General features: G+C 41.7%; 1 protein-coding gene across 4 annotated transcripts in view; it reads right to left on the bottom strand.

Moving 5' to 3' along the window:
- Positions 1 to 874: 874 nt before the first annotated feature.
- LOC110501483 (STE20/SPS1-related proline-alanine-rich protein kinase) overlaps positions 875 to 15,625 on the bottom strand; it is a 35,643-nt gene continuing 20,892 nt past the window's right edge. For all 4 annotated transcript variants that reach the window (XR_016490546.1, XR_016490547.1, XM_021579082.3 and 1 more), the window contains 4 exons: positions 5,030 to 5,082; positions 4,821 to 4,889; positions 4,416 to 4,480; positions 875 to 2,396 (listed from right to left, as the gene is read on the bottom strand). Coding sequence is in view for 2 of the 4 variants with exons in the window: in XM_021579082.3 (XP_021434757.3) it covers positions 2,322 to 2,396; positions 4,416 to 4,480; positions 4,821 to 4,889; positions 5,030 to 5,082 (262 nt within the window). In the remaining 2 variants the exon portion in view is untranslated. The remainder of the gene's footprint in view (positions 2,397 to 4,415; positions 4,481 to 4,820; positions 4,890 to 5,029; positions 5,083 to 15,625) is intronic.

Below are 15,625 nucleotides of genomic sequence, written 5' to 3'. Positions count from 1 at the left end.
TGCCCTGTATACTTGGTGACCCTTAAGAGAAAGGGGATACCTACTCAATTGCACAATTGAATACATTCAACTGAAATGTGTCTTCTGCATTTCACCCCACCACTCTGAATCATAGAGGTGTGTTAATTGACATCATCGGCGCCCAGTTGTTGTTTTGGGGTTAACTGCCTTGCAAAAGGGTAGAACCCCAGATTTTCGCCACCTTGAGGGTTCAAACCAGCAACCTTTTGGTTAGTGGCCCAATGCTCTTAGCCTAGTGGTTATCTGCCACATTCATCCTTATTACATTTGTTTAGGGGTTAGATTTGTTGAATTACTGCTGCTTGTATGGATTTTCATGTTCCATCTAATTTTATATTCATCAACAAACTCGAGTACCATACACAAAATGACATCCAGCAGAAAATATTTCCATAGTTCCATGTGAAAGAGGGCATTTGTATCATTTGGGATTTTCAGTGGATCTAGGCAGTTCAATTCACCTTAAGTATCTTCCAAACATCAACATGCCAAATACTGTATGTAATAAATGGAGACACTATTTGGCTGAAAGGACACCTCACCGCCTTTTCCATACAGACTTGGGAGAATTGACCTTGGCAAGGTTGCCTAACCTGTTCTAATTCACATTAGCACATTGTAATGTTAACATTTACAGTTTAGTAATTTAGCAGACACTCTTATCGAGAGCGACTTACAAGAGCAATTTACATTAAGTGGCAGATTTTTCACCTCGTTGGCTCGGGGTTCTCGACCCAACGCTCTTCTTAACCGCTAGGCTACCTGCCACCCATGTTTTGTATTATGACACTCCGCTTTGTACAGAATGACTTCAGTTAGGTAACGTTTATGAAAATCAACACCAAATCAACTCAACACAACTTTAGTTTTAATAATAGCAATTCATTTGTTGCTCCTCTGCAGAAATGTTTTTAATCAGCCGATTACAGAACAAAGATAATATGCGTAAATGGTACAACTACTGTACATAGAAAACACAATAACTTACCTCTTGAAATAAAGTATTTAGAACAAGTTAATATTTGTTTACCACTTTCAATACTTCAGAAAATAATTTAGAGCTACTGTACTTGTTTTGGACAAATGAATGGCTCATCAACATTTCAATAGTTTCCTTTGGGTTTCGTTTGCGGATGCATTGTTATACAGTACATTTCAGAGAATAATATGTCGGAAAAAACATCTTGTAGTGCAGTAAGTCAGAGCAAGAAACTGAGTTTTTCAAGATTTTATCAATTAATTTGGCTTCGGGAAAACACATTAACTGAAGCATATTACAGAATTAAGGTTTGGGTTATGGTTCAAATCACCATTATGTAATGACAAAGAATACAGGTTAAATTCTCATTACAATTCATAACACAAGTCTCCCAGGGCTAAGCATTGTTTTGTCAGGTGCATATAATCTGCCCCAAAAGTGCATTGTAGCTTGTCCTTAACTATTGACTTGAGAAAATACTACCATTGAGTTGTATCACTGCTGGAATATAGGCATGTATGTTTGTGAAATGGTCCAAACAAACAAAGTTCTGCTGTTCGCGGTCTCACACATTACCTACGTTCTTAGGCACAGATCAAGGAACAAGGCACCTCTAGCATTTTTAAGCATCAACACTGTCTTATGAAGAAGCAGCACATTTTACACGTCAGCAGGCTTCCGTCACTTTCACCGAAAATGGGTCCCATAAATGTATTGGTTTACTATCATCTATACACAGTACAGCTAATTCCTTTTAAAACATTCATTATGTTTATCACGAAAATGTGCTTTTTTTTCTCCGTCAATAAAAGAAATCGTACATTCTGAACAGGGACTACAATACAGACCGCTGAGGAACATTTCTTTATCTCAAATGAGTGGTCTGAAATGGAAGTTGAAGAATATATTTTTCACTGTGAAAACACAACAGTGAGAAACAAATAAAAGGCATTCTCAATGTAATAAATAATAGTAAGAGTTTCGCTGAAAGCAGAGGTACCATGATAAAAAAAAACAAAAAAAACAACAACTCCTAAGCCACTTTGTTTAATCCTCAGCTACTACCGCCTGTGTACATCTTTAGTTTCCTGGGCTGAATCCTGGTCCGTCCGCTGGTCTGGCCTGGGTGGGGGTTCTTGGCGGTGGAATGTCGTCGGGGAGGGGGGGCTAGCTGAACTGTGACAGAGCTGGGCATCAGGGCAGGGAGGGGAGAATGGAAGAAGGGGAGAAAGGGGTGTGTCTGGTGCTTCTCGGTCTGTCTGTCTGTCTGCTCTGACCCACCTCCTCCATCTCAACTGCTTTGGCCATGATGAGGGGGGCATCAGCTAACACTCAGCTGGGCGAAGCCGATCAGCTTCACGTCATCTGCGATCTCCGTGTCATCAGTGCCAGAAACCTGATGGAGGAACAGATTAAAAGGGTTGGCTGGGGACCATAAGATCCTATCAGCCACCTACACAGCAAGATTACCAGACATAATCCAACACCCAGTGAACAGCTGTACCCTAACAATAAGGATGGGTTTTGTCACTGATCCTACTTTAAGTAGTAAGCTACTGTTTAACGGATTCATATAATTTGTGTTTGGTCTTAAATCCTTTACAGCCAAGAAAAAAAGTTGAGCACAGGAGAGATTTGTCCTCTCGTAACAGGACACGAGAGCACGGTAGAGGAATTACAGTCCTTCAAAAGATGAAACGCCAAGGAAACATTTATGGAGAGAGCGTTCGCAGATATCGACAGTATTTTTCCCTACAGCCAAGGTAGAACAATGTTATTCATCCATTTAATAATAGAACACGCCTCATATCCTCAGAGATGGCGTCTTAACAGCCCTTTCAATTACTACATCAAGTTATTTCCCATTACTGTTCTGACTAGAACCATGTCTCTAGACATCATGGGGAACAAACGATGCAAAACGCACAACGATCATTTGCCTTCAGGTATTCATTTCATCGATGAATTAATAATAGTATGATGCGACAGCTTTCCACTGTGACTGGTTGCAGAGCAACCCACAGCACTCTTCTGTGTTATGTGCGTTGTACTGAAAAATAATGTTCTTTGTTAAAAGCTCTATGACCATGTGGCACAGGTCTCTGTTGCGTTTAATTAGGACGATATAGGCAGTCCTTTAAAACAAGGCTTTTTATATGTACAGGACTTCTAAAAAGATGGTTACAGCAGGCATGCCTTTCTTTTTTTAAGAAACACATAATTACTTTGTCCGCACTTGCGTCACTGGCACTGATTACTCCACTAAAGGCCTCCAAAAAACTTGAAAAAAGCGCTGATGAAATACAAGTTGTATTTTATCGACAGGTTCACTTGAGAGTGAGAGTTTCTACTGCTAAATTCTAAACTAATTATGCTCCTATGCTTGCCCCACAAGTAGGCCTTATTACTGGCAACATGCATTCAGATTGGTTTGAGTGGAGTCCCTGTGAGGCAATCGATATCCCTTTTTCACTTCACTATCCCCCCTGGAAGTGGTACAGTGTGAGTCAGTGGCCCAATATCAGCATGCCTCCAGCAATTTACAGCAGAGCATGGAGAGGGGCTCTGTCTCTCCCCGGCGTCTGTGGCTGCAGCTGTCTGTGTAGAGGCCGCAAACATAATTCAGTGTTTCTGGTCGATATTTGGAGTTGAGTGGCTCTGTGTGACTTTGTGCCGCCTGGACTATAGCAGTGTGTTAACAAATAGAAGTGGGAAAGTGCTCTGGCCAATATATATATTTATATATACACACCCGGGCCAGGCCCCAGCCAGCAGCACAGTCTGCCTGCTGCCCCACTAAGTCCTCTGATGCAGTTCTGCACTCCAGAGAGTCTCCAGCGACATTCACCATCTGCCGATAAGACATGGCAGAAAGGGCGGACAGTGATGTACTGTGACCCACCGCACAGATGTTGTTTACCTCCTCCACGCCATCTAAAAGGGCGCTCGAAAATAGCCCTAACACTACGGCAAACCACCCGGGATTGTCATTAATTGCTTCCTTTTAATTATTCTCCGTAGAGAAATTGAATTGTTTTGCTCGGTGTGGATCAATGTAAATCCCATCGCGCCGTGCACAGGGGGGGAAGCATACGTGCAGATTAGAAGCGTCACCCATCAGTTACCCCACTTAAAAGGACAAAGCCAGTGCTGCGACACGCCTGTCATCACAGATTTCTCCCATTCTCTAGCACCACCACTCATTTGGGATTTGAACGGTGTGTCTATTTCCAGACATCACAACCCTAGAGCATTGTCCTTTAACATACATATTATGACAGTACATTTTCTCAAGTCAATCCGTCGGTGTGATGTAACGTTGTGTTTTTTTTTTTTTTGGGAAGCATCCCGCTCTTATTTCGCGTAGCTATCTTGAGACATGAGGTGGTGTGACATTTACCGTCTGGGTACTCACCAGTTTAAAGGTCAACACTTTGTAGGTGGTCGGGTCATCTACAATCTTCTGAAGGTTAGCCGCAACTGCAAGGTAATGTTATATATATAAAGAATGCACGCGTTAATAGTGTTGTTACACTGTCACATCAGATAATCACAGATCACATTCGTTAATCAAGACCGTACGGAGCTGCTCTTATGCTTCACATTGACTTTGAGAGGGATATGATTATTTTGAAAATACCAGACCGGGGTCAAATACATTTGTCAAATCCGTTCCTAAATACTTTAACTGTGCTTGATTTTGTTTGCCCAGTAAAATAGCCCCAGACGTACAAACTCCAAGCTAAATCAAGCACACCTCACGCGGAAAATACACCCTAAGCCCCGCAGTATAACAGAAAAACAAGGATGAGACATTTACCGGCAGCAACATCGTGTCCATTGACAAGACCAGCTGAGAACAGTTCCTGGGAAACCCCAGTAGCCGTGTCTACGGAGAGACACACAGTATTACAACCAGGTGAGAAGTAAACATGTGACCAACGGTACTACAGTACACTTCAATACCAAATACAATAACGGGCGCTAATAACAACATTATAACACTCCTTCACTTTGTGCAGCTTTTACCTCGGCCAGGAGTGAACTCAAAGCGGATGTCATTCAGCTCCTTCCTGGAGTTCCTAAGAAAAGAGATGAGAAGCTGATTAGTATAAGATGTGCCCAACAGGCTGTCCTCCATAGGAACAGACAGGAGGTCCAGGACCTAGTTAGTCTGGTCCCAGATCTGTTTGTGCTTTAAGACAACTATGGCATGACAATAGTCAGATGAGTTGGCTACTACAGCGCAAACAAATCTGGGACCAGGCCAAGACTCCCTGAACGGTCTATTTCATTTAGACTGTCTGAGGAGGCTCCTGACAAGCGGACCCCAAGGAATAGTGGAATGGAAAAAGACAGCCTGGCTGCCACATCCACACTTTAACACTACAAGTCTCTAGGCTTAACACACTAGGTCATGTTAAGAAGATCAGATGTTCTTACTAACTGCTTAAGTCAGTGTTACTACTAGCTACTCTAATATCATCCTGTATTTACTGACAACACAGTTGGTGAAGAATTAGTGCGGAAATGTTCATCTTTGCATGTGTCTTGTGCATATTAATCAGGCAGCATTGTAAGCTCAATAAATACACGCTTTTATGATGCATTGTAAGTCTTGTGTAGGGTTCCAAAGAACAGCTGACTGATGGCTACAGTAAACACCATGTTTATAGTGCATCGGCCAAACCCTCACTCTGCTCTGTATACCAGTGGGGCATATACAGTATACAGCCTTTTGCGGTGACAACATGTACTGTATATAGAAGTTATCTCTGCACAGGCAATAGAAGGCTAACATGATTATGCAAAAAATATATATATAAATATATATATATATGTATGTATGTATGTATGTATGTATGTATGTATGTATGTATATATACAGTGCCTTGCGAAAGTATTCGGCCCCCTTGAACTTTGCGACCTTTTGCCACATTTCAGGCTTCAAACATAAAGATATAAAACTGTATTTTTTTGTGAAGAATCAACAACAAGTGGGACACAATCATGAAGTGGAACGACATTTATTGGATATTTCAAACTTTTTTAACAAATCAAAAACTGAAAAATTGGGCGTGCAAAATTATTCAGCCCCCTTAAGTTAATACTTTGTAGCGCCACCTTTTGCTGCGATTACAGCTGTAAGTCGCTTGGGGTATGTCTCTATCAGTTTTGCACATCGAGAGACTGAATTTTTTTCCCATTCCTCCTTGCAAAACAGCTCGAGCTCAGTGAGGTTGGATGGAGAGCATTTGTGAACAGCAGTTTTCAGTTCTTTCCACAGATTCTCGATTGGATTCAGGTCTGGACTTTGACTTGGTCATTCTAACACCTGGATTTGTTTATTTTTTAACCATTCCATTGTAGATTTTGCTTTATGTTTTGGATCATTGTCTTGTTGGAAGACAAATCTCTGTCCCAGTCTCAGGTCTTTTGCAGACTCCATCAGGTTTTCTTCCAGAATGGTCCTGTATTTGGCTCCATCCATCTTCCCATCAATTTTAACCATCTTCCCTGTCCCTGCTGAAGAAAAGCAGGCCCAAACCATGATGCTGCCACCACCATGTTTGACAGTGGGGATAGTGTGTTCAGAGTGATGAGCTGTGTTGCTTTTACGCCAAACATAATGTTTTGCATTGTTGCCAAAAAGTTCAATTTTGGTTTCATCTGACCAGAGCACCTTCTTCCACATGTTTGTTGTGTCTCCCAGGTGGCTTGTGGCAAACTTTAAACGGCACTTTTTATGGATATCTTTAAGAAATGGCTTTCTTCTTGCCACTCTTCCATGAAGGCCAGATTTGTGCAATATACGACTGATTGTTGTCCTATGGACAGAGTCTCCCACCTCAGCTGTAGATCTCTGCAGTTCATCCAGAGTGATCATGGGCCTCTTGGCTGCATCTCTGATCAGTCTTCTCCTTGTATGAGCTGAAAGTTTAGAGGGATGGCCAGGTCTTGGTAGATTTGCAGTGGTCTGATACTCCTTCCATTTCAATATTATCGCTTACACAGTGCTCCTTGGGATGTTTAAAGCTTGGGAAATCTTTTTGTATCCAAATCCGACTTTAAACTTCTTCACAACAGTATCTCGGACCTGCCTGGTGTGTTCCTTGTTCTTCATTATGCTCTCTGCGCTTTTAACGGACCTCTGAGACTATCACAGTGCAGGTGCATTTATACGGAGACTTGATTACACACAGGTGGATTGTATTTATCATCATTAGTCATTTAGGTCAACATTGGATCATTCAGAGATCCTCACTGAACTTCTGGAGAGAGTTTGCTGCACTGAAAGTAAAGGGGCTGAATAATTTTGCACGCCCAATTTTTCAGTTTTTGATTTGTTAAAAAAGTTTGAAATATCCAAAAAATGTCGTTCCACTTCATGATTGTGTCCCACTTGTTGATTCTTCACAAAAAAATACAGTTTTATATCTTTATGTTTGAAGCATGAAATGTGGCATAAGGTCGCAAAGTTCAAGGGGGCCGAATACTTTCGCAAGGCACTGTATATCAGCAGGAAAAGAGTCCATTACTGAGAATCTCAATGGGTTCCATGAAGTAGATATTGTAACTGTGCTAATGCAATCACGTACTTGCGGCTGTGGAAGACTGACAGATTTGGAAATTTGATTTGGATTTGAAGTGTTCTTGCAGTGGAATGACCAGAATAAGGAAATACATATTTCCAGCAATATCTCATGCCCATTTGAATCACTATGGTTACATGTACTATGTTTAAAGTCCCGCAAACAGTGTAATTGTTGTTGTCCGTCGAAATACAAAAGTAGTCCGAACATATTGTAAATGACCGTTAATGACAAACATGTTCACAAGCCTCATTTCAATTAAACCATAATTACATTTTCACAAGGACTTTAAGTCATTGGTAAAGCTAAAATGAGTTATAATTAATAAAAGCATGTCTGAGGTATACTACTGCCTGAAGTGTTTCCACAATCTCAATGTCCTTGACCTTTTTATATAGCTCTGGTTTAGGAGAAGAAAACAGATGAATTCCTACATGAATGCAATCTGGGGGATTTTCATATGTGTCACCTGTACATGATTGATCCTTTACTGAGGTCAGATGAAGTGTCGGAACGCAGCTGAAACAGGGAATATTGAAGCTCAGTTGCAATTGTATTATTGGTTTTATGTAAAACGTGTAGAATCTTTTCTTCTTCCAGAGGGTGATAGAAGCAAAACAGCAGAAGGTTTGCTGAGGATAATGGTGTAAAAAGGGCTTTAGTAGTTCCGCATTTTAATGTAGAGCTCACATATGGCTCAGAACTACCGCAGCCTATTCATTTATACAGCTTTCTTATGCAGCAACTTCAATCCAGCAAGACAAGACAATGCCTCTCCTAAGAAACTGCATGATAGGCCACATTAAGTGAAAGTCCATCCGCATGTCTACCCTATGTTAATTTTACGCTGTGCAACCCCGGGTAAATTCTCTCTAACATTTCCATTAATACAGTACATGGTGAATTTAGTCCTAAAAACTACTCCCTACACAGTGGCTGATGGGTGTGACAGCTTTTGTACAGTGTCATGGGAGTGGATTAATTTGGGCTGTAATTAAGATGCATAAATCACATCCATCTAAGCCCACCTGCTAGCCCCCGATTCACATTTCACAGGACATGTTGCATGTCAGTAACATGCTCCGATACATCATTGAGGGCTGATTTAGTTCTGAGAGCGAGAGAGAGAGAGAGAGAGAGAGAGAGAGAGAGAGAGAGAGAGAGAGAGAGAGAGAGAGAGAGAGAGAGAGAGAGAGAGAGGATTTCCATCAGCTGCCTGTGAGTCAACTTTACTCGTCCAATTCTGCAAATTCGCAGCTAGAGAGAGGAAGTCAGGGGCGAAACCTGAGCTTAGCAGATGGATGTAGGGTGTCTGCAATCTCTCCATTTCAGCCACGGACAGTGTGAGAGCGTGCTGTGGAGGGTTGCTGTAACCACACCTGTGTCAAAGGGCCTGAGCCCGGCGTATCTATTTGCCTACTTAGTCCTGCTCCAGAGAGATGGGCAGCAGAAGCCTGGAAAGTCTCTGTCAGATTATATTGTGGGAGGTAAATAAACCGCACACACAGATTGAGAAACAGTTTAGAAGTTTTCTTTTTTCTTTTAAAACTTCAGTATTCCAGAGTCTTGCTACCAGTGTTAAGATGTTCCTAAATAACTGTGTAAAGTTTTAAGTTTCATGTTTTTATCAGCACAGGGACAGAATAAGACCATGATTTTGCTCAGTCATCGTCAAATCCCAGCATACCACACCCTCCAAATGAATCACCAGAGATGCCAGTGGGCACTAGCAAGCATTAGGGAGATAGGAGTGTTTACTCGGTAAAGCATGAACTACAATAACTCTTGGGTGTATAGAGGGGTGTTCTATCTGCTAAAACAGATTTCCCCTGGTAGGCAATGGGAGCTCAGGCAAACACTTGACTGGCAAACACTGGGACTAAAGACTTTCTCAGACTAAAAGAGAAGTGACAAGTTCGCAAGTTTACATTACAGTAACAGGCCTAGCCGAGGGTACTTTCGCGAAATCTCTAGGCAATCTCTCGTAGTGAAAAGAGGCTCTGAGAGAAACTGCCAGTCTCAGGTCCCTTGAGTACCTCAGGTAATGTTAGTCTAAAGAACACATTAACACTTCTGAACTGCACTCTGTAACTGAAGCTGTTTACAGTCTGTCCTGACCAGAATTATGATTGGTATGTTGGGGAAAGTTAGGTGTAAAGCTCTGAGTATTTACCGCAGTTCAAGACCGAGGCCAGGTAAAACATACGGTCTGTTGTGTATCGACTACACAAGAGTCCTCTAAATCCTGTGTAGCAGTGACAGGGGGGTCATTTCTTAACACACCAACAAACACAATCAATACACACACCTGGGGGTAAACTGGGGAGTGTTTTGAGTCCGATGAAAAGTACTTCAGCGCTTTAGCCTAGAAAATGCCTACATGAATGGGCCCACAATGTGAGAGGAGACCGTGTTAATGTGCCAGTAATTCATTTGGGATGGATTGTGCTGGCATGTAATTTTGCGTTCTCATATTTTGGCTTCCTGGAGGAGGAAAGTATAGCTCATAGTTGTCTATATGTATGACTCATTGAAAGGGGTTTAATTGAGCAATAAGGCCTGAGGGGGTGTGGTATATGGCCAATATACCATGGCAAAGGGCTGTTCTTATGCACAACGCAATGCAGAGTGCCTGGATACAGGCCTTAACTGTGTTTTATTGGCCATATACCACAAACTTCTGCGGTGCGTTATTGCTATTATCAACTGGTTACCAATGTAATTAGAGCAGTAAAAATAAATGTTTTGTCATACCCGTGGTATGTGGTCTGATATAACACAGCTGTCAGCCAATCAGCATTCAGGGCTCGAACCACCCGGTTTATAATTCAGTTTAAACACTACAAAGCACAATAGCCACATATGCCTGGAGCACTGTTGGTTCATTGGTTGACTTCTGTCCTCCCATCATTACATATACAGTGCAAATCAATCAGCAAACAATTGCCAGTGAAGATGACGTGTCAAATGTACAAAATAACATTTTTCAACACCCAGGTCATTCAAAAATGTCCTGTTGTTCTTAATGTCTTTTCATTTCAGGTTCCTGACGGTTCAAGTCCCCCAGTGTGTCTGAGATCCTTTCTCTGTTTCAGACATACATCAACATCCCAACTGAATACAGTTCTCTAAAGAGCCTTCATCAACGGGTTCACAATAGCATAAATCCTTTTCTAATCAGCCTTAACACCCTCATCAGTTTTTGGGAAGAGAATTGATTGTGCTGTGTTGTTCTTTCAGATGCAATTAAGTTTTCCAATTAGCTTTTTATTTTTCCCAAGAGAGCCACCACCCCAATACCACCAGAACTCTGTTCATGATTTTAGTCTTCGGCGAGGCAATTGTTGAATTAAACCATAATTACGTTTTAATCTGCATTGATTATCGTGATTACAAAGCGGAAAACTTTGGAAAAGCAACAAGATAAATCTTATAATCATTGTATGGAGGAGTATTAGTAACAGGCTGCAGATCAATCACAGATTAAAATATTAAGATGTATCCATAAGAGAGGGATTACTGTAATGCCATTGTGACTGGAGAGAGATATAGCTGGCACTGTTATATGTGGGCTTTAATAATGCTATAGGTTTCAGGTTGAATCAGGTCGGATAACTGCAATACTCCTGCTAATCCCCCTATGGACATTCAACCCCATTCAACCTACTCTGCCCCCACCCCAACAACATTCATCACTGTTGCAGTTGTCATTATTATTTTATTATTAAAACGTGTGTTGTTTTTATTTCACTCAATGTTCATGCTGCTGCTTCCCCTATGGTCATTCCACCCCACCCCCTCGACAGTCTTTATCCTGCCTCTACCCCAATGGACATGCATCACTGCTACAGTTGTTATGATATACAGTGCCTTGCGAAAGTATTCGGCCCCCTTGAACTTTGCGACCTTTTGCCACATTTCAGGCTTCAAACATAAAGATATAAAACTGTATTTTTTTTTGAAGAATCAACAACAAGTGGGACACAATCATGAAGTGGAACGACATTTATTGGATATTTCAAACTTTTTTAACAAATCAAAAACTGAAAAATTGGGCGTGCAAAATTATTCAGCCCCCTTAAGTTAATACTTTGTAGCGCCACCTTTTGCTGCGATTACAGCTGTAAGTCGCTTGGGGTATGTCTCTATCAGTTTTGCACATCGAGAGACTGACATTTTTTCCCATTCCTCCTTGCAAAACAGCTCGAGCTCAGTGAGGTTGGATGGAGAGCATTTGTGAACAGCAGTTTTCAGTTCTTTCCACAGATTCTCAATTGGATTCAGGTCTGGACTTTGACTTGGCCATTCTAACACCTGGATATGTTTATTTTTGAACCATTCCATTGTAGATTTTGCTTTATGTTTTGGATCATTGTCTTGTTGGAAGACAAATCTCCGTCCCAGTCTCGGGTCTTTTGCAGACTCCATCAGGTTTTCTTCCAGAATGGTCCTGTATTTGGCTCCATCCATCTTCCCATCAATTTTAACCATCTTCCCTGTCCCTGCTGAAGAACAGCAGGCCCAAACCATGATGCTGCCACCACCATGTTTGACAGTGGGGATGGTGTGTTCAGCTGTGTTGCTTTTACGCCAAACATAACGTTTTGCATTGTTGGCAAAAAGTTCAATTTTGGTTTCATCTGACCAGAGCACCTTCTTCCACATGTTTGGTGTGTCTCCCAGGTGGCTTGTGGCAAACTTTAAACAACACTTTTTATGGATATCTTTAAGAAATGGCTTTCTTCTTGCCACTCTTCCATAAAGGCCAGATTTGTGCAATATACGACTGATTGTTGTCCTATGGACAGAGTCTCCCACCTCAGCTGTAGATCTCTGCAGTTCATCCAGAGTGATCATGGGCCTCTTGGCTGCATCTCTGATCAGTCTTCTCCTTGTATGAGCTGAAAGTTTAGAGGGACGGCCAGGTCTTGGTAGATTTGCAGTGGTCTGATACTCCTTCCATTTCAATATTATCGCTTGCACAGTGCTCCTTGGAATGTTTAAAGCTTGGGAAATCTTTTTGTATCCAAATCCGGCTTGCCTGGTGTGTTCCTTGTTCTTCATGATGCTCTCTGCGCTTTTAACGGACCTCTGAGACTATCACAGTGCAGGTGCATTTATACGGAGACTTTATTACACACAGGTGGATTGTATTTATCATCATTAGTCATTTAGGTCAACATTGGATCATTCAGAGATCCTCACTGAACTTCTGGAGAGAGTTTGCTGCACTGAAAGTAAAGGGGCTGAATAATTTTACACGCCCAATTTTTCAGTTTTTGATTTGTTAAAAAAGTTTGAAATATCCAATAAATGTTGTTCCACTTCATGATTGTGTCCCACTTGTTGTTGATTCTTCACAAAAAAATACAGTTTTATATCTTTATGTTTGAAGCCTGAAATGTGGCAAAAGGTCGCAAAGTTCAAGGGGGTCGAATACTTTCGCAAGGCACTGTATATAGTGCTATTTCTATTTCAGTCTTTTTATGACACATTTTCATTATTTCACTTCACTTAGTCCTGCATGTTGTAAGCCTAAGATTCCCCACTGTACCCTGCAATCCCACCTGCAACCCTGTATTAAACACGCTGGATCTCGTTCCCCATCTGTTTTCCCACAACACAAATGAGATTTGAATGGAAATGAACTCCAGTGACGTCACTTGTCCTCCCATTATGTTAACTAGATAGCAAGCAAAGAATTGAGTAAGAATTGTAAGAATTCCCAAGCTCCGTTGGGATACCCTATAAAATACGCAAAATAACATTCATTTCTGTGATTCCTTTGCTCCCCCTAACACGCATATTCAGTACCCTCAGCATGTTTTCTACACTTAGCCCTTTGTACTTCTCCCTCTCTCCAACTCTTGACTTTTCTTCAGTTTAGCCTTAATCCTGCTGTCAAGCGCTCAATAAATCCAGACTTAAAATCTGTCCTCACAAGTATGGTTGCATCACAAATGGCACGCTTCAAAAGTAGCGCACTAGGGAATAGGGTGCCATTTTACCTCCCTGCACTGTATCTGCTAATAAGGACCTACTGTTTGTCACACACATATGAAGCCAGTAAATGTGACCAGTGACCATGTCATCTCCTGATCCTCTGGGGACTGTGTACCAGCAGACCTCTTTAGGCTGGTGTATTACAAACTGTAGTGACATGGAGGTTTTCTGTCACGTGAAAAGAGACGATGAGTGCACATGGTAGTGTTATAATGTAACGCCGTTGTATCACTGCACATATTACAGCACATTCACAGAGCTGTGAAATGTGACCAATATTATTCACCCCTGTACAAAGGTACTGTATCTTCCCAGCGAATCGAATGTAATGTAATGCTCTGTCAAGTGCTTCCAGGACTACTTTTACAGTTCATGGACTAAACAGGGCTATAGAGAAACCTCTATGCAAATACATCGACGTTGTATTTCTCCATAATGCGTGTCAAAACCGATTGCAATAGAGCCCCATTCATTATCGCTCTATGGGAGATTGGGAGTTGCATTTGAGTTTATCTGAAGTCCTTCGGGCTAAAAGAGGGCTTGAAATTGAGAGGCCTGATAAATGAGCTGCTCTCTGTTGGCTGCTGCCAGACAGGGGCTGGCTGTTTCAGCACGGATCAGAGGTGTGGATCTTGTCAGTTGACTTTTGACTTAATCTACCAACACACGTCACTGAAATCCATTTGCTGTGGAGAGGCTGCCCTCAGCGCAGAGCAGGATAGGTTTAATACAGTGCCTTGCGAAAGTATTCGGCCCCCTTGAACTTTGCGACCTTTTGCCACATTTCAGGCTTCAAACATAAAGATATAAAACTGTATTTTTTTGTGAAGAATCAACAACAAGTGGGACACATTCATGAAGTGGAACGACATTTATTGGATATTTCAAACTTTTTTAACAAATCAAAAACTGAAAAATTGGGCGTGCAAAATTATTCAGCCCCTTTACTTTCAGTGCAGCAAACTCTCTCCAGAAGTTCAGTGAGGATCTCTGAATGATCCAATGTTGACCTAAATGACTAATGATGATAAATACAATCCACCTGTGTGTAATCAAGTCTCCGTATAAATGCACCTGCACTGTGATAGTCTCAGAGGTCCGTTAAAAGCGTAGAGAGCATCATGAAGAACAAGGAACACACCAGGCAGGTCCGAGATACTGTTGTGAAGAAGTTTAAAGCCGGATTTGGATACAAAAAGATTTCCCAAGCTTTAAACATCCCAAGGAGCACTGTGCAAGCGATAATATTGAAATGGAAGGAGTATCAGACCACTGCAAATCTACCAAGACCTGGCCGTCCCTCTAAACTTTCAGCTCATACAAGGAGAAGACTGATCAGAGATGCAGCCAAGAGGCCCATGATCACTCTGGATAAACTGCAGAGATCTACAGCTGAGGTGGGAGACTCTGTCCATAGGACAACAATCAGTCGTATATTGCACAAATCTGGCCTTTATGGAAGAGTGGCAAGAAGAAAGCCATTTCTTAAAGATATCCATAAAAAGTGTCGTTTAAAGTTTGCCACAAGCCACCTGGGAGACACACCAAACATGTGGAAGGTGGTGCTCTGGTCAGATGAAACCAAAATTGAACTTTTTGGCAACAATGCAAAACGTTATGTTTGGCGTAAAAGCAACACAGCTCATCACCCTGAACACATCATCCCCACTGTCAAACATGGTGGTGGCAGCATCATGGTTTGGGCCTGCTTTTCTTCAGCAGGGACAGGGAAGATGGTTAAAATTGATGGGAAGATGGATGGAGCCAAATACAGGACCATTCTGGAAGAAAACCTGATGGAGTCTGCAAAAGACCTGAGACTGGGACGGAGATTTGTCTTCCAACAAGACAATGATCCAAAACATAAAGCAAAATCTACAATGGAATGGTTCAAAAATAAACATATCCAGGTGTTAGAATGGCCAAGTCAAAGTCCAGACCTGAATCCAATTTAGAATCTGTGGAAAGAACTGAAAACTGCTGTTCACAAATGCTCTCCATCCAACCTCACTGAGCTCGAGCTGTTTTG

Source organism: Oncorhynchus mykiss, chromosome 22 (assembly GCF_057628025.1).
Source record: "Oncorhynchus mykiss isolate SJ-2025 chromosome 22, ASM5762802v1, whole genome shotgun sequence".
NCBI classification, from domain to species: domain Eukaryota; kingdom Metazoa; phylum Chordata; class Actinopteri; order Salmoniformes; family Salmonidae; genus Oncorhynchus; species Oncorhynchus mykiss.
Note: the sequence above shows the minus strand (reverse complement) of the source record. Positions and strands in the feature narration are given on the sequence as shown.